Raw genomic sequence first — 18,770 nt, 5'->3', positions numbered from 1 at the left:
ATAATAATTTTAAGTAGAATCTCGCTTTTATCACTTATAATCTAATATACTTTACTGAGAAGCAATTTGTAGAATTGTTTTGTGTTAAAACTGTTAACATTTGTTATTATATAAACTATTTGCACATGTCACTATTATAATATGTAACAATGTGTAATCAAACATATTCCCTCTTTTTACATTTTGGAATGTTTGGTAAACTATGTTTAGCATGCAAAGTGAGTCACCATTCAGGTTACATAACAAAAGTCTAAATGGCTATTTGGCAACTTGAATTTTAGCTCAGATTTCACTCTGGGATCGATTCAGTTGCACTGCGACTGACGTGTGACGTAGTGGCTCACGTCAGACCCTTGTAATCGAGCGTGAACACTTGTGTTGATGTCGGCTGCTGCTGTCCCGTCCATTTGGTAACAACACTGGGACCAAACTTCAAGCCCCAAGATGTTCTTGTCTGCTGTAGTTCGCTCTGCAGTGTCGCAGACGGTATGTTTATGATATTCGTTATGGTTCTGGGTACAAATGTCAATGCCTTTTTGGACAATTTGGAGAAAAATGCCATGACTCCTCACAAGGGCAAGTAGGCCGCTAAGCTAGCATTGAGTAACGTTGGGGGTAACATTAGCAATGCTAGCTAATTTAGCCTGCTGCTATCAGACGTTTACAAGGTGATCGTTTGATAAAAATTAGCAATGCAAAAAGGAAACGTTTGTCTGGACATGAGCGATTGCGTATTATGAGTAGTTTGGTCCAAAACACGTAACTGCAACTCGCTCAATGTTGTAGTTAACGTTAGCTATTCCCCAGATTATGGGGACGACATGCAAGTCCCCGTAACGTAGATTATTGCATGTTATAGTGAAGACTGTGTGTGTGAGGTTTAGGTTAAATTGAGGTTACTGCTAAGAAATTAGACATCAGGAACCGGTAATAGCCTAATATCATTTTATGATCATTTTAACTTTCTATTAATAATTCACCTATTAAGATTCAAATGAGTACATGAAGGATGTATCTAAGAATTTTAAACTACGACCTGTATTTATGCCCCTTTAATGTGTAAATGTAAATGCTATATACCTTTTTTATAAATGAGTATCCCAGCTATGTTTATGTGAAGGTATCCCATGTTGGTTTAAGCTTCTTACAGTTAAATAGTTGTAAACAATGACGAGAACAGTCAGATTTTTATAAATTGACCTGATAATTGTTAAATTTTTTTGGATTTACAGAATGTCAGTCACTCTCTAGCTATAAAAAGTATGCATAATTATGTAAAATTCGGGACTTGACACACTGTCTCTGTGGTAGACAATGACAACATCACCAGTGTGTCACTTTTAATTTTCCAGTCTGTTCAGGAAGTCTGAAGCGAGACATGCCCACCCGAAAGACTCTCTCGTGGGAAGTATGAAGTCGCACACTACCGGCTGTTTTATCTGACTGCTTTGTTTCTGTATTTGCAGGCCAGACAGGTCAGGAGTCTGCATCGGTCTGCTGCACGCGCTGGAGCTGGTGGCATCTTTGTGGTGAGTTACAGCTTCTTTGCCAAAGTCAAGAAATGTGCAGAAGAAGTTGGGAACAGAGTAGCCAGTGCAGTGCAGTGTAGGCAGGCTTCATTTGTTCAGTGCTTGTTGAGCATCTCACAATTAACTTCCAGTGTTGAACTGGACAGAGTGCTTTACATTGAATCAGCAACTAAATATAGAATTATCAGAATAATTGATTGTCATATTCCACCTAAATCTGTGAGATAATTTGTCCCCTAAGCTTGGTTAATGGGGCCAGAATATTAGTGGTTTGCAATTCTGTTAAGCTTCTGTTAAGGTTTCATTTTATCTGTTAATTGAGGGGCTACTTTTGCATGGGAAAGCAATGAATGAGCTACCATCAACACTGAAGGTGCATTGAAGTCACACTTTTCTTTCTGTTGCTCAAGACATTCAGAATATGCAATATTGTCCAGATTGATATCAGTCAATTCCCCTTATTGTTGACCTTTTGTGGCCTTGTATCAGTGTAATCTGCCCAGTTGTAATAGAGAACATGCACATAATATTGCACACCATTAGTCTGTATTATGTCAAAGCATCAGTCCATAATGTCTTTATATTTATGACTTTCCGTGATGGCTATATGTGGCATATTAATATTCTGTGTTGCAACATTTTATCTAAAGTTTGAAAATAAGTTATTTGCAAGTTGATGCGTTTTAAATGGGTAAAGAAAACACATATGGGATATATATTTCAGTCCCACATATGGGACTGGGATAAAAGATTGAAGATTAAACAACAGGATTAAATCAAAACAATCAAACCAAATCAAATTATTTCCTTTATTCTATGCTCCACCTTCTGGAGATTGAGATTTTATTTTTTTTTAATCTAACATAATTATTTTTTATGGAATGCCTGTTTTACTCCAGACTCTACACAGAATACTGATATAAACAAATCTTTCACAACCGCAAACTCAAATTGGTTGATTTACAGACTGTATTTACCTGTTATTTACAGGTGGTCATAGTGTTCGTATGGGCTTCAGCCAATAAAACAAATGCATAAATGTGACCAATGTATGATTCAGCGATTTGTTTGTGCTTCCATTTTTGCTGAAATAATCCCGAAGGTGTCAGTTTTAATTTATCCCAGTAGCTGCCTTCAGAGCCTATTAGAGCCACTCTGTGCAACAAAAACATCACATGTGGTATTGTCATGTAATGGAAACATGCCATGGTGTCATTGTCCCTGGATAGTAAAGATGTTTTTAATCTGTGATTGGAGAACGGTCAGTTTGGCTGACTTGTCTTTGAACTCTTGGGGAATTGGGTATGCTTGTCTTTTGACAATTTCAAACTCCATTACATTTCAAGTTGTTCTTTTTCTTATGTGCACAAAGGATATTTGCTGCTCACAAGGGGGCAGTGTGTGCAGAAGCCCAAGTAATTGTTGTGTGTTGAGTCTTCTCAACGGTCTGATAGCAGCACCTGTTTTCCCCTGAGGCCTTACATGATGGGTTATTCATATTTTTATCAGATCTACACATACGCCGGTTACTCACATGAAAGCCGTGGTTGTTGGTTAAACAAAAGCATCCATAATATTGATTGAGGCATCATATCCATGTACAACATGAACAAAAATATTTAGTCAAAAGTATTGGCTTCATATTATTGAAACAGGAATAAATATAAATGTTATTTGAAGATGACTGAGGATAATTATATCTTTGATAAACAGTGTCCTTATATAACGGTGTTATTTCTGTTTCAGCACAGAGACACTCCTGACAACAACCCAGATACTCCTTTTGAATTCACGGAGGAGAACATAAAGGTAAGGTTGATGCCTGTGTGGACCATTCAGGGGAAGCACTGAACAATCCCTTATATTTACCCGCCACTTCTGATTTGTCCGTATAAGTCTTTGAATACAAATTCAAACAAACAAGTTGAACTAGTGAAGCATGTTTCTCTTGTTTCAGCCAGCCTAAAATATGAGCAGCTGATCGTTATCACCAATATAAAACAATTATTTTGTTATATTCAGCTTCACATTACTTTTTAAAACTGATGTCAACCCATATACCATGATCAGTGCATCGCCTGTACATATGTGTGCAGGTAATGATGCTGTATGATTTGATAGTTTAAATTGGTCTAATTAGTGAAGTACAAAAGATGAATGCAACGATTCTTATTCTGAGCAACACCTTTGTTCCTCTTTGATCCCTTGTAGAGGATTGATGCGATCATTTCCATGTATCCTACTGGACACAAGCAAGCAGCCACCATCCCAGTGTTGGACGTAGCCCAGAGGCAACACGGATGGCTCCCGATCTCCGCCATGAACAAGGCACAGTGTTTCTTCTGCCGTTTGTTTTACAGCTGCGTGATGTCAATTGAATCCTTTTCATGAAAAGTTCATACAACACCATGTCTTAAAGTCACGCAATGACACTTCAGTAATTGTTTTCATTCAGGTCGCCGAGGTTCTGGAAGTTGCTCCAATGAGAGTGTATGAAGTAGCGACGTTCTACACGATGTTCCTGCGTCAACCCGTGGGAAAATACTTCATTCAGATCTGCACAACAACACCCTGCATGCTCTGCAACTCAGACAGCATCCTGGAGGCCATCCAAAACAAGCTGGGTAAGAGAAGCTTTTTTTTTTCTTCAATTTTAGGGTGGGGCACCAATGAAGAGATGATGATTATTTTATTTTTTTTATTGTGTGTATTTCATACAAACAAAAGGTTGGGAACAAACTTGTAAATATACAGTTGTTTCTGCAATTCAAACACCAGCGAGTTGTAGCAGCAATCAAGAAGACATATCAGCCTGAAATCAAGCCAGACAACTTCTGCCAACCTACTTCAGTCTGTGTCGCATTTAATAGAGCATCCTCGTACTAGTTTGTTCTGTCAATCAACCAAATAGGGAGGCTATACTATTAGTTATAACTTACCTTACAGCTGTGTAATGTCAGGTAGCGCTGCTTGAGGTCAAATTATTTGTTGTATTGTATTTAGGGTTGCAAAGGGGCAGAAAATTTCCCGTATATTCCCGTTAATTCCCATGGAAAGTTTCCAACTTTGAATATTCCCGGAATTTTGCAACCCTAATTGTATTATATGTCTGTATTGGTTTTCCCACAGGAATCAAGGTTGGAGAAACTACCCCTGACAAGATGTTCACCCTCATAGAAGTGGAATGCCTGGGTGCCTGTGTGAACGCTCCAATGGTCCAGATCAATGACAACTATTACGTGAGTGTTTGACTACTCTGTGCAGATGGCCTCCTGTCCGGACATTAGAACTAAATTAGGCTAAAGCCTGAAATGAGTTTCTGCAAAACGCCTCCCAGCCCCTTTTTTCAGGAGTGCTACCGTCTTTTTGTTCTTTTCTTTGGAAGCCAGTGCAGGTGTGATTCAGCCCAATGCTCAAAACAAATAAACGTGGGAAATGAAAAACCACGGCAGACAAATAATCTTAAAATGGAAAAATTATATGGCTGGAATAACAACTCTGTCATGTGCAAAGATTCACTTTAGGAGCCAGATATATTAAAAGCTTGCTTTTTTGGAGTTGTGGTTACATTATCTGAAATTATCCTGCACTCAATCGCCATGGGAAGTTTAGTTACTGCAAGCTGAGCAGCAGTGAATGACCCATTTAAAATAAACGTGGCTGAGAACGGAGGAATTTTCTGTAACACCTAAAATTGCTGAGGTGTGCTCCTTGCAGGTAGAACAGGTATAATGTGTTCACATCAAGAGTACGGTGGTACAGAGTTTAGCATTTTATTTCAGATGGAATGTTTTGTAGATGAGCACGTGAGTCCGGTTGATTCTGGCTTTTAAACCTGGAAAGAGCTGCAGCACTGAGGAAACATTAGTGCAGCTGCACAGTTATGCCTGTTAAACAACAGATTTGTTTTGAGATGTAAATGTCTAATTCAATCTTAATGCACATTAACAAAGTAAATAATGCTGTAACTGAGCCATTTGTAATGCTGTTAGACTATTCATTCTTCGGTCATGAAAATGATCCAGTATAACCAGCTCTTCTTTGGGTACCTGGGTTAAAAATACAATTCATTCAATTCAATTATTTGGCACAGTTGTAACCACTTTAGCACTGACTTCAGGAAAACCATAATGTTATCTTTTATAAAAGGGGATTTCAACCGATCATTATCTGTTGTGGTACATGAAACATTTAGACATTCTGACTATTACTATATCCGATTGTCATTGTATGTACAAAAACAGTAACTTTTTTTTAAAGGTTATTATGTAGGAAGTCAGATCATTTTTAATTAACAGTGTAAAACCTGCTTAAATATCTCCGATTTTTTTTCTTTTTTAGAGTTAGAATCCTATCTAGTTAGAATCTATAATCCTCATAAGCTAGTTGTGATATTGCAAAAGTAGCATTTCAAGTATTGCCTCTTAATCTTCCCCTCTCTCCTTAGCTTTGAGCTGGAGGGATGAGTCCTAAAACCCGGAAATGAGTTAACATTTTTCCGGTTCCCTCGTCTCAAAGTCAATAATTTCTTTTAGATGGGTTTTTGATAAGATGCCAGCAATAAGTTCTGTGTTAAACACAAGCTAAAGATATTTTAACATTTTGCTCTGTGATATAAAAGCACCACTCTCGTGAGCTTTTAAGCGTTTATGCGTCTTGAAAAGGCGGTTGCTAACAAGCGGCTAAATGAGACTACAAAACGTCATCACGACCAATAGTCAGCCTTTACAGCCTAGTTGTGATTATTCAGTCATGTGACCGTGGTATAGTTTGTTTATAGCTTAACGCTAACTTCTTACTTTACAATTGCATTCGCACTTCAAAAATAAAAGTGAGGTTAATTTGGGTAGGATTATTTTGCTGAACTAAACGTGTATGTATCACAAACGTTGCCATGTAATGGAAACATCCCATTGTGTTTTTAATCGAGGGAACCAGTGCAATGCTAACTTCCGGGTTTACCCTGCGAAAATACGTCATCCCTGCAGCACTATGTACAGGTCGAAGAATGTGAAAAACTGTTACGACGTTAATTATCCAGCACAAGACCACGAGCGATGCAAAGCGGTGCACTGTCTGTCTTTACATTACATTACAGTCATTTAGCAGACGCTTTTATCCAAAGCGACTTACAATTCAGTATCTATCTACACACCGTAGACAGATACGGGAGCAATTTTGGGGTTAAGTGTCTTGCTCAAGGACACATTGACATGAGACTAGGAGGAGACTAGGCAGGAGCCGGGGATCGAACAGCAGACCCCCTGCTCTCCACTTAGTCACGGTCTTCTCATTCATCCTGCTCGCTTCTTGTTTTTCCAGGAGGACCTTGCACCGAAGGACATTGAGGACATTATTGATGAGCTCAAAGCAGGCAGAGTCCCAGCACCTGGGCCCAGGTACATACAAAATCATCATGGATTAATTAACCTATTATATTGTGCTGGTTGATTGTTGAAATTTTAAGACCTATTCTCTTTTTTCTTTTTCTACAGGAACGGGCGTTTCTCCTGTGAGCCTGCAGGTGGACTGACCTCTCTGATCGAGCCTCCTAAAGGACCAGGCTTCGGTGTAAGACCGGACCTGTAGACATTTTTTGGCCAACATCTGCTTTTATTAAAAGCAACTTGTCCCTGAAGCTGATATTACGCTTAATTCAAACATGTTGTGTAAATAAATTGTTCATATATCTGTGCTCAAGGTGTCATGGTGTCATTTACAGTATAATTTATTATTTAGCTTGTGACAACAACTACAGTTCTGTTAGTCACACTTGACAGTAGTGCTTTGAATATAAATACACAGGGACTGACACTAGGAATCTCATACTGTAAGTATTTCCTGGTATTTTACAGAATTATGTCTTTTCAGGGTCCTAGAAATGTATCTTAGTTAAATTATACTATTTTGTACACTGGAATATCGTAGCTGACATAAATTAACTAAACATAAAATACTGTAACCGTAAATACTCTTATTTAGTTAAATATTACAGAGCTTTACCTCACGATGCTGTGCTCTAAAAGAAGAGCAGCTTATGTCGCAGTTTCCATTATCAGCGCAACTTAAGTGACATCTTTCTCTGACTACCATTCATATACACATTCAAATGCATTTAGAAGAGTCGTGTACATTTATCAAAACCAGTCCATCCACCTAAACTGAAACTTAATTTAATAAAATTAAGAAAGAGGACACCCTAATATGTATTTCTGGTCAGAATTCCTCATGCAATGATGTCATTTGATCACATATTAGCTTGACTGAATACATATTACAGTTGGGCTTTCTGCAATTTACTCAAGGCTACCGAATGCCATTTTTGACAATCCAAAAATAAATCGAACAATATTATTGTAAATTATTACATGTTTCTAACTGAAATCATCACTACTCACAAATAAATTAGATATATCTTGAATTTCTGTTTCAACTAGTAATTATTTAAATGATGATATACATGTCTAATACCCAAAACTATCAAATGTGGATATGATTAATTGCAATTAATTCCAAAATTAGCTTTCTACTAAGTCTTACTAATAAAAATGTAATTACCGGTATTCTAAATGAGCACTTATACAGTTATATTTATGTTAAATTAAACATTCTGATTTATTCATGAAATCCCACATATCTTTAAAGTTAATCCGGTTAATCTTTTATAATTCTCAACACACAGCCCTATTCCTACAACTGCTCCTGACATTTCCATTCTGCCCCGGTGGCGTTTTTCTCGTGTCTAGCCGGTGCCCCTCCCCCACTCCGGTCTCCTCTTGCGACTTTCAAGCCTGCTCTGCAACATATAATATTGTGCACCACGGCGCATGCGCACACCATACACCACGATGCAAATATCACTGCGCAACCAATTCTGTAGCTGGCCGATACAATGAGTTGGCGGACTATATAAACGGGGCTAATTCACACGACCGGTTTGTTCATTAAACTGACACCAAAAGAGATACAAGGAAACAGACATTCCTCTGTTAACCTCCGCCGTGAATCTTCGAGAAAGTTCCTACTAACCGCATCACACAGCAGCGGAAAAGATGACGTCAAGTGCCCATTACTGTTCTCCCCTCTCCTATCATTTCAATCCAAAATCTTACACGCTAATAAGCATCAACAGACGTGATTACACGCCACTAGCTGATAAAAGGTGAACGCGCGGAGAATGTTCTTAACAGTAAAAAGGTGCGGATTTACTCACAGCGTCGACAAAACAACGAGTTAAATGGTTTCCACACACATACCCATCTATAGTCTAACCAGCAGACGGAGAGACGTTTTAAGCTCGGTGGGGGTCAGAGCAGTCACATGACTCTCCTCGACCAATGAAAACGACGCTTGCATGTTTTGCTGGGGCTTTTCTTTTCGGAGAGGACGGGCGACGAACGGCTGGGATGTTTTCAAACCCAGCGATGAACGTCACACAGCCGTAGGCTACGGTTAAGGTCCAATATTTAGGAAATAACTGTTTATATTGCGCAATATTCACAAGTAGCAGAACCCGAATGAGTCAGTGGGGATACGCGTGACCCAGTTTGAAGGTAAGCGCAAAACAAGGTTTGTTGTTTGATTGCCTTTCGATCATAAAAAACCCCAACGTTAGTGAACGTTAGCCATCTGGCTACAAGCGAGCGTGCTAACGGTGAGCTAACGTGAAGTAAACTGCGTGCGAAAATCGAACGTTATGTGCCTTGTGCGTGGGCTTTGGTTATAGTTGTGTGCCACGTGCGTTACACACATTTTGAGTACTTCTCTAAACTAGGATTTAACCCTTTTTATCTACATTTAGAAAACTCGCCGCCTCTTATGAAGCGGGAAGACGTAAAGCCGATAGAAGAAAATGTCGGGTTGAAGCACGGTGAGCTGGGTTAGCCCCAGACAGCGAGGCTGTGTCGGGCTGCAAACGAGCTCGCTAGCTAGATTAAGCGGAGGGGCTGCAGTGGGCTTTTGTCTCAGGCTGTGCTGTGTGCTCTCGTGTCAAATATTGCCATTAAAACATGACACTTATATTTGCTTATGTCGGCCGCAGAGTGACAGTACACAGCATATTTAACACGTGCAACGCATTTCAGGACGTAACGTTATTGGAGCTCGTTGTGTTTACTAACCACAGTTAAGTTAAAACATTTAAGCGCCTCAACATATTGCATTGAAAGCAAGAACGAGCGACATTACTGTGAGGTGGGTGGTGTTTGTCTGCAATGATGTAGCCAAACACCACCGTTTGTTTACCCCAAGCGCCGTTGTTGTTGATAATGGCTATTATACATCTAGCGTACATATGTAGTTATGTTTTGCTATTTCATAAAAGGAACTAGCATAGCTTAGATAACCAGGAGCTTGCGCCTCCCAGCCGATGACATCTTGGGGGTGTGTTGCCTGATACAAAAGCTGGCTGTTTTTAGATGACTGTCTATACGGCGACCACTGAAAACCAACAAAACGTCGACCTTTAAATTTATAACACCCAAGAGAGACTTTGTTGAGACATAATTTGATGATCTCGTGTGTGTGTGTGTGTGTGTGTGTTTTCTCAAATACTATTAATATTGAGGGGAAAGGAATATTTGACCAAAGCGTTACAATACATTTGACATAAACATGATAATAGAAAAACAAACATTGCACATTATTCAAACAGTGTTTGAACGCATAAGATGATAAATACTTACATTTTTCAGATGTGAGAAATATTTGTCTTTTGTTAGGCCAAGGAAAAGGCAGCCTAAAAATGTTCAACCATGCTGGTATTGACAAGAATAGGAATGCGAAGGTTACAAATTTGTATGCTTTTTTAAAAATATTGTTTTGCGATCATAGGGAAACGTTTGCTTTCTGTTGCTGAACAAAATGTCTATGCTCAAGAAGAAAAGGCATATGTGAGCAATATATATATGAAAACATTCCATTATCGCAAAACAATTATTTTAATTAACTCATTGCCAGAGAACCAATTAGTTATATCGCAATCCACAATATGTTTATAACTACAAAAAACAGCAATAAAGAAATCTTAACCCATGCTCCTCAATGACCCTATTTTAGAATTTATGTAAATTAGTATTTTGTCATTTGCTAAAGGCATTAATAGCGAGACCGGGTGTTTGAACACAACAGATACATACCATAAATACACTATTTGGCCGTGTACTATTATTAATTTCACCCACTGTATTGTGTAATGATTGGGTGGTGGCACCAGTCTGTTTTTTTTTTTTGTCTAATTAGGCTCAGGGTTTTGTATAAACTTGTTTTTGAAAAGTTGTATGACAGGGTTGTCTGACGAAGTAACCTGGAAGACGGAGAGATTAGCACGTCTTCAATTGTCTAACACGTGGTTATTTCACTCAATGTCACACCTTAAACCAGAGAGGAGGAACTAATAGATTACATTGACTGAGGTAATGTACTTATGGTTGAATGACATCCTGTGTACTTCACTGTCTTCCGTGTTTTGACATTACTAATGTAAAGCACAAGACTTGCTACCTGTCAAATTCAATCCTCCATAAACAGGAAATGCACAGGTTCTATAATTACAAAGTGTTTTTAGAAATAATATTGTTAATTTTATATTTATTTGTTTCTAAAACTCAACAGCAATTGAGGAGAGGAAAGCTTCAAATTATGTTGTGAGATAGTAATACATAAAATATGTTGCGTTGGGAGTTTGGTGAGTAAGTACTGAGTTCTCTTTTGGTGTCCGTGATTAGTTTGTACAAGTATCTCAGTATTCAACCACAGTCACAGGACATAAGAATGGATAACGGTAGGCAAGTGTACTTGGCAACTGATCCACACTAATAGATTTTCGTTTTAAAATGAAATCTCCGTACACATGAGCGTTTTAGCACCGTAGGTCCTGTTTGATACCTAAGATCTTCCTCTATATTTCCAACACACTCTCAAATAGACAAATTTAGTGGAAAAAAATAAGTATAGATGGAGGGGAAAAGGAAAAAATTCTGTTTATTGTCCATCACCCTCCTCAAAGCCACAAATCAGTCCTTCAAATGTCTGCTCCGTGGGGCTGATTACTCTGCTGGCGGAGTGCTCGAATAATAGCTTGTGTCCTCCGCATTTAGGCAGTAGCAGAATTTTAAAAGCAGAATTTAAATGTATAACAGCTGTTAGCATAGACAACAAGGTCAGCAACTCCTGTAATTAATTATCCATGTTGAATTAACCACTAATAGTTACTCGGTAATCAAGGCTGTCGTTTTTTTGTTTTTTCGGCGGCGTGATGAATCAGAGAAGGACTCGTCGTGACTGCTAAGATCCAATCAAGTCATGGATCTGAGTTTCTGCTCGTCCAGACTAGAACGCATCCCCGGAGTTTTAAAACTAAGACTGCGTCTGAAACACTGTAGCGGTGGGGATGCTAGGCGTAAACGTAGCAAGTGGTATGCGTATTCAAACAAAACGTAGGAGTGTCTATGTTGCTTGAGGATGCATCAGATGGTACTTTAGCTGAGATTGAATAAGAAGTCCCACTGTGCTGAATTTTGTAGTGTGAAAATAGGATGAGGAAAGTCATTAATATTGCAATATATCACCATATAGTGTCTTGCAATGCGTTAGGAGTATTCTGGCATCAGTACCGCCATTCATACCGACGTGTGTCCTCGGTTGTTATGCTAAGCTTTCTGAAAATCAGCTTCCAGTTTATGATATTTGATGTTAAAACAACGGCATGTTTATGTAGCTCTGTATGTAGGGGAGCTACGTCTCTTAACCTTTTTATATAAATCTCCGTTGGACTGAATGTTCTTCAGAATGCAGGGAAAAGAAAGTATGGGATGGAGTTCTTAGTGTCGAGCGCTGATACGTACAATTATTTTCCTTGTTGGTATTAATAACTACTTTATGTAGTAATGCAGTTGATGTATTAACTTGTTTCATGTATAGATATCCATATATGAATTATCTTTCTAATGGGTTAAAGCTGTAGTAATAAAAATGCAGTCACAGAATAACCAGACAACTAGAAATACCTGAACAAGATTACGCAGTGCAATACAAAAGCTGCTCAATAACTATTACCGTGACATGTCCAGCATTTGTTAAAGAAGTCAGTTGAGATGTTTAGTTATAAACATGTTTATACTACATGTCTTACGCGTCAGGACATAAAGTGTCAACGCATATTGGTGCTCCAGACGAGGAGCAAATGTATCACTTTTGCTCTCTGGATCGGCACATTCTGGTTAACGCATTAGTACTACTACTGCTCTCTTTATGGCATATCTATGTTCTTTGACAAATTTGCAAACCTACACCATGCGATGGGTTTGTGGTGGCGTTAGCAACAGTCACCAGTGTGCAGATTACTTTCGCGAATGCAACTGAAGCTACAGCGCTACGTCAAACGTATTGCTCGGCTATGGCACACACTTGATATAGATAATATACAGCTCACCTAGCGCTCAGATGGAGGCTACTTCAAAAAACATTGAAGCCTTGTCCAGTTAATTTGGGAGGCTGCCACTGTCTGCCATTACAGACCCCCCCCCCCCAAACTCTAACAGGTAAGTACTCCTGTGCTGCAGGGATTATCTAGCAGTTTTAATGGCCTTGGTAACTTTAGTTTATTGTATTTTAATGTGATGTGCTACAAGCTTTATCTTGTGATGTTGCAACTACTGCAAAACATTGCTTTCAAAGTACGTGTTTAACGGTCATAGCCAACTGGCTAATGCCACCATTAAATCTCCATGCACAGTACATGTTGAGGGTGAATTTAACAGCAGTCAGTAACCAGATATTGGTTGACCTTAATTGATGACTGCACTTTCACAGAATAACCATATTCGGTTGTGGAAGCCAAGTGGCTTATGAAATTGCCAGTTTGTTTGTTTTTTTGTCAGAATTGATGTTGCAGATGTTAATTTCCTCTTCTTCACTTTTTATAAAAGAGTTTCCTTGACTGACTCATTTTGATCTTTGTTTTGCTGCTTCCCCAAAGCTTTATCTTTCAAAATTACCCATCCGTCTTTCTCACATCCGTTACGTTCGGTTTTATTGTTTACCCTCTTGTCATTTATTAGTGCAGCTTGGAGAGTAACTTGGAGCATTTCATTTGATGGAAGGATCGCCTCACTTATTGTAGTCACATATGAATGAGATTGCATTGATACATGATCGATATTGGGATAGAAATATACAGAAACCAGCGACTCGGTAGCGCATATTTCAGAGTAAGATATTAGAGTCTGAAGAACTGACTTTCAGCGAGGGAGTCGATTTGGTCAGTTTGGCAATATTATTGTTTTTGCTTATCTTGGCGACATTCATCTTCTGATCTCACCCGTATGCATCGAGTGACTGGCCTGGATGCTCAAAAAAAAAAATCAGATTTTCCTCTAATTTCTGCCAGATCATGAAAATGAGATGAAGGGAGGGTCTACAGTCACGTTCGGTTTTATTCGTGTAGTCCAGGCAAACGTTCATAAGCAGAGAGAGGCACATAGTGTGAAAAAGCAACGCAGATGCCTGTTAAGAAATAAAGCCCCAAGAGAGGAATAATGGACCGTTTTATGTGAAGTATGTACCGTTAACACAATCTTAACAACCTCATGTCCAGTCACAATAAAATAACAAATATGCTAACTAGTTTTTGACCCATTTAAAGATTTCCTGGCTTGATGAACACTGGTATAGAAAGAGCCTACTGCGTTATGTAACTCGGGAAACCATACCATGGCTACTATAGCCTTTGTAAATAGACTTTAAGCCTCTTAAAGAATAGGGTATTGAACAGGGTTCTGTAAAGCAGGAACATTTATGTAAGGACATACAGTATTCCCTTGTGTTCTGCTTTAGGGGTTGTCTCTTTCATTAGGATGATGAAAGTGACCATCAAAAGGAGGTGGAGGTGGTTGGGTATTAATGCAGAGCAGTGGAATGGAAAATAAAGTCTTAAGCAATATACTAATCATTATCCTACCTGGAAAAAGATAGAAATGCTTATGAAATTACACAAATTAAGGGATTTAGTGGTGCACAGCAAATGTGCTCCTGTGTGAGCCTCATTTCACTGAATATTTAGGCTGTTTTTCATGTGAGTCATAAGAGGAATAGGTATGACTTGAGTTGTTCCAACACCAAATCCAGTATCGGAAAAGCGTTTTGACACAGCCTCAGCTTCAAAACAATACAGTGATATACATTTTAGGCCATACAGCCCGGCCCTAATTCTACACTGGAAAATGTGTCACACCAGATGATAAAAGAAAGTTCTGTGGTGTTCATTCTCTGTATGCATTCGTTCATGTTTTACAAAGGGTTTAACCTGAGCCAGGCCGTACAACAACGATGGCAATCCTATCTCATCCATACAGGATTAGTGGTATACAGCTCATAATAAAATAACTATATACATGTGTATAAATAAAATAAATGAAATGCACTGGTATCAAATCAGGCTTGTTATGGATTCTGACTCCAGTAAAGCTGTATTGGTTTTTAACAAATAATAAATGCCGTTCCCCTTTTTTGTGTTTTGAGTGATCACACTGGGGCAGTATCTTAAGGGAAACCCCCCAAAACGGTCAGAGGTTTTGTTTTACTCTCATTCTTCCTCTTGTTTAATATTTCTTCTAACAATGGGTATTTTGAAGGTTCGGAAAGATTGTAATATATAATAATAATAATAATTTAAAAAAGAGCATAAATAGTCGGGTTCTTCTATTCCAGCCATCTTAAAATTCTGCTCTGTATCTTTCACTTTAATTTGTAGACCACATTTATTGTGTTGCAGTTCAAATGAGACTGAAAGCATTTATAAGATGAGGTGCCTCTAGCGCAGCATCTGCAGTTGGCTCTATCAGGCACGTATCTGTTTCGAGAGGGTGTGTGTGTGTGTGTGTGTGTGTGTGTGTGTGTGTGTGTGTGTGTGTGTGTGTGTGTGTGTGTGTGTGTGTGTGTGTGTGTGTGTGTGTGTGTGTGTGTGTGTGTGTGTGTCGGGTAGAGCCTCCTGATTACACAACATGTGCTAGTCTTTACCAGCAGCTGAATGTGTGTCGAGAATTGTTTTTGTTTGGTACGTTGAGTGCAGTTTCTCGGCTAATGTTGCCCTGATAATCCACCGTGTGTGTGTGTGTGTGTGTTTGTTTAAGGCCGTCAATTTGAGAGCCTGTGACCTTCCTGCAGGAGAATACAGCATGACAATGCAGAGGAGAGGAAATGAGGGAAAATAGGGTTTATAATATTACAACGTTCTAGGTTTTTAATTATTAATTGGAGCTTAACGTTTCCTTTATATGAATAAGCAGTTATGGGGATGAGAGTGCGTTGATTGTTGCAGGGAGGGTGGGAGACCATTTGACAATGGGCACGTGGTTGCATTCTTCATTGCTGGGCTGCTTTCACTTGACTGATGCCAAAGAAAGCGATCATATCCTGTTTACGCTGGCACTAACGGGGACCGTGCTTTCTGAGGGCCAAGGACCCGCCTGTTGCTAAATAGTTTAATTAGTATTTAATTCACAGGACGACTTCTCTAAATGTTTTTTCATTGGATTTGTTGTCACCCCTCCCTCAAACATTTCTCTGACCTTTTTGGCCTGAACCTTTTTTTTGGAAATGTGGTCAAATATTGTTAATCATTGCCAGTGGTACGGTTTTCTACTCATGTTGCTTCAATGCTACGCATGTCTGTACTTGTTTCTGTTTTAACCTAAGCTTAAAAACAGCATGGCTAACTATGAATAATTAGTTTTCTAATCAGTTGCAGACATTGTCAATGAAAGCGACATGTAGTTTGTGAAAGTTAAACTTTAATAGTTTCAGTAGATTTCAAATAGTTTCATAATTTTGTAAGTTTCACCTCTGCTCTTTTTAGAAAGTCCACCTTAAGAAAAGCTTTTCTTTGTTTCGATTATCAAACGGCAATACATCCTGTGTTTGTTTCTGACTGCTAGTGTTTGCGTCAGCTAGCATCGCTAGCATTAGCAGCTGGCCCTGACATCCTTGTAGCTCCTGGTTTGTTTTCTAGCTGCTACCGCTAGCAGCCTGGCTACTCAGATCAAGAAACGCATACGAATCTTAACTGAACCCTGAGCTCAGTGCTATGATAAAGGCAGAGTAAAGCTTTTACGATTTATACATTTTACAGCCGTTGAAAAAGATGACGACGGCGTAGGCGATGTTTGTATGATCTAGTATTCACATAATGTTGAAAGATCGTTTAACATCGAGTGTGTCTCTGTGCATCAGACGATTATAATTGTTGCAAAATGTTGGCGTAATTTAGACCAGAGTTGGTATGTTGGGTTAGACGTATGTTTTTCCAGTATTGGCCATCGCATCAACACACAATCCGGTATCACAGTGAACTAGGAGGTTACTTGTACATCTGAAATGACATGTGTTGTGTTTCCATGCACTCGGTGCACTTAAGTGTTAAATGTAAGGTTGTCAGACCAGCTGTCCATTTTCTGTGATACTTTATATTAGTGTTAAGATTATCAATAGCAGTTGGAATAAATTAGACTCGAGGCCTTATGTTTACAGATACTATCAGTCCTGAGACAGCAAATATTAACAGCATTCAACAGATACACATTTTAGTCTGGCTGGTGTTTACAAGTTTAAAATGAAGCTTCTTTCCTCTTGTTTTTTTGCCTAGTATTGAGCTTACGCTGTTTATTGGCAAATTATCTTTTTTGTCTGTGTACCATTGTGCAACAAGAACACGGAGTTCAACCGGTCTGTTGACTTTTTTTTAATATTAATGTTCACAATAAAGTAGTAGAAGTTAACCTGATGAGTGAGCTCTGTAGAGAGTATGAGCTATTAATCTTTATGCTGCATGACTGTTGATCAAAGGCTTTTGTTTGTCTATGTATTCCTTCCAGTTTAAAGACGGAGAAGCTGTGTCGACCGTAACGCGTTGGCCTCTCTGAGGCTTACTCTGGCACTGCAAAGCTGTGGTTTTGGCACTGCTCGGGCAGCCATGTGTCGCGCCTGTGATCGGATCAACATCTCATCAAGCTTAATAGGATGTGACAGGTGTAGATGGAGGCATTTCTTGAACGTTATGATGAGAACTAACGGCATTTCCCTCCATGGGTTATTTTTTCAGACTGACGCCTGCTAGTTGCTCATATGTAACCCAGTAGATTGGGGAAACCTTGAGGTTGTGACGCCTTGTTGAAGTTTTATTTTATAGTCATATGGGTAGTGACAAAAATGAGTCATTTTCTTAATTTGTTAGCTGCAAAAGATATAAAATCACTTTTTTGAGTTAATACTTGATTGTTATCCTGCTGCTTGTGCTGAAAGGTGATCAGTCTTTAAGAAATGTAGCTTTTTGTTTCAGAATAAAATAAAATAAGCATGTTATTTATGGGCATTTTTGAATTTTGAAAAAGATTTGTTCCAGTTCTACTTCTAAATGTCTGCTGTGGGATTGACCTTCCCTTGAACGTTGAACAGCAACAGTTCCCCAGTGTTTTGTCCAGTCATGTGAGCTTGGCGCTGTGGTAGAAACAAGACCAACGCCTAGGTCCTAACCTTTGCTCTAATCCTTCCCGCATCCCCCCTCCCCTCCTTTTTAACCCATAATCAGCAGTAAAGGCTTCATTGTTCTTGTTCACTGCTGGGATATCTGATCATTAACCCACATTCAGAGCTGTGGTAGCAGGCTTCTTAAGGCTCTCGGACTCTCCGACCAATTTTAATGGGCGTGTTTCAGTGGGCTGAGCCTTACCCTCCTGCCAGTACAGTTAACCCCATTTACGCCTCTCGAGTACAAACATTAGGCTATTTTATGAGTCTTTTGATTTGTGTGTGAGCAATGCCCTGAGCCTCTGCCTTGTAAATTTAGAGGCTATTCCTGTTTTTTATAGAAGCTTTAAAGTGATGGCTAAGGCTGTGAAACAGTTCAGCACTCACTCTTACATAAGAATACACATTTAGGACACACGGTGCATTATGTCTGAGTCCTACACCAGCTTAATGCTTGGATTATTATGAATTAAGCCAGGAAATTTGGTGTCCTGAAAGTGTAACTTGGTTTGTCCTTTAGTTTAATGGAAGAGTCTGATTGATGTATTCTAGATTGGGCAGAAAATGAACAAGTTGGTCCACACAACAGGTCCTCATCAAGTGACCATCTTGACAGTTTTAGCAGGTGGCTTAATTTTGACTACCAAATTCCATCTGTAAGGCGCCGGTGCCTTGATGAAACCGATAGTTTCTGTGAAATTTCGGCAGCGGTTGTCTTGT

At 39.0% G+C, this 18,770-nt stretch overlaps 2 protein-coding genes across 3 annotated transcripts in view; both read left to right on the top strand.

Annotated features, from left to right (window-relative positions):
- The first annotated feature begins 349 nt into the window (after nt 1-349).
- ndufv2 (NADH:ubiquinone oxidoreductase core subunit V2) lies at nt 350-7,224 on the top strand. The gene is made up of 8 exons (XM_068701765.1): nt 350-486; nt 1,467-1,529; nt 3,276-3,338; nt 3,741-3,857; nt 3,985-4,153; nt 4,659-4,768; nt 6,852-6,928; nt 7,025-7,224. The coding sequence occupies exons 1-8, from the start codon at nt 445-447 to the stop codon at nt 7,116-7,118; spliced, it is 735 nt and encodes a 244-aa protein (XP_068557866.1). The 5' UTR covers nt 350-444; the 3' UTR covers nt 7,119-7,224.
- A 1,699-nt stretch (nt 7,225-8,923) lies between these two features.
- ankrd12 (ankyrin repeat domain 12) overlaps nt 8,924-18,770 on the top strand; it is a 30,002-nt gene continuing 20,155 nt past the window's right edge. For both annotated transcript variants that reach the window (XM_068702052.1, XM_068702051.1), the window contains exon 1: nt 8,924-9,082. The gene's annotated coding sequence lies outside the window, so the exon portion shown is untranslated. The remainder of the gene's footprint in view (nt 9,083-18,770) is intronic.

Source organism: Cebidichthys violaceus, unplaced genomic scaffold, assembly GCF_023349555.1.
Source record: "Cebidichthys violaceus isolate CVI_PGR_0920_01 unplaced genomic scaffold, fCebVio1.0.p SCAF_8, whole genome shotgun sequence".
Lineage (NCBI taxonomy): Eukaryota > Metazoa > Chordata > Actinopteri > Perciformes > Stichaeidae > Cebidichthys > Cebidichthys violaceus.
This window is presented reverse-complemented; position numbering and strand designations above follow the sequence as displayed.

Bases quoted from the DNA above. Each gene is read 5' to 3' on its own strand.
- ndufv2 (XM_068701765.1), top strand. From the start codon at position 445: ATGTTCTTGTCTGCTGTAGTTCGCTCTGCAGTGTCGCAGACG. The intron at 4,154-4,658 runs GTAAGAGAAGCT...GTTTTCCCACAG, and splicing joins GGCCATCCAAAACAAGCTGG to GAATCAAGGTTGGAGAAACT. The intron at 6,929-7,024 runs GTACATACAAAA...CTTTTTCTACAG, and splicing joins GTCCCAGCACCTGGGCCCAG to GAACGGGCGTTTCTCCTGTG.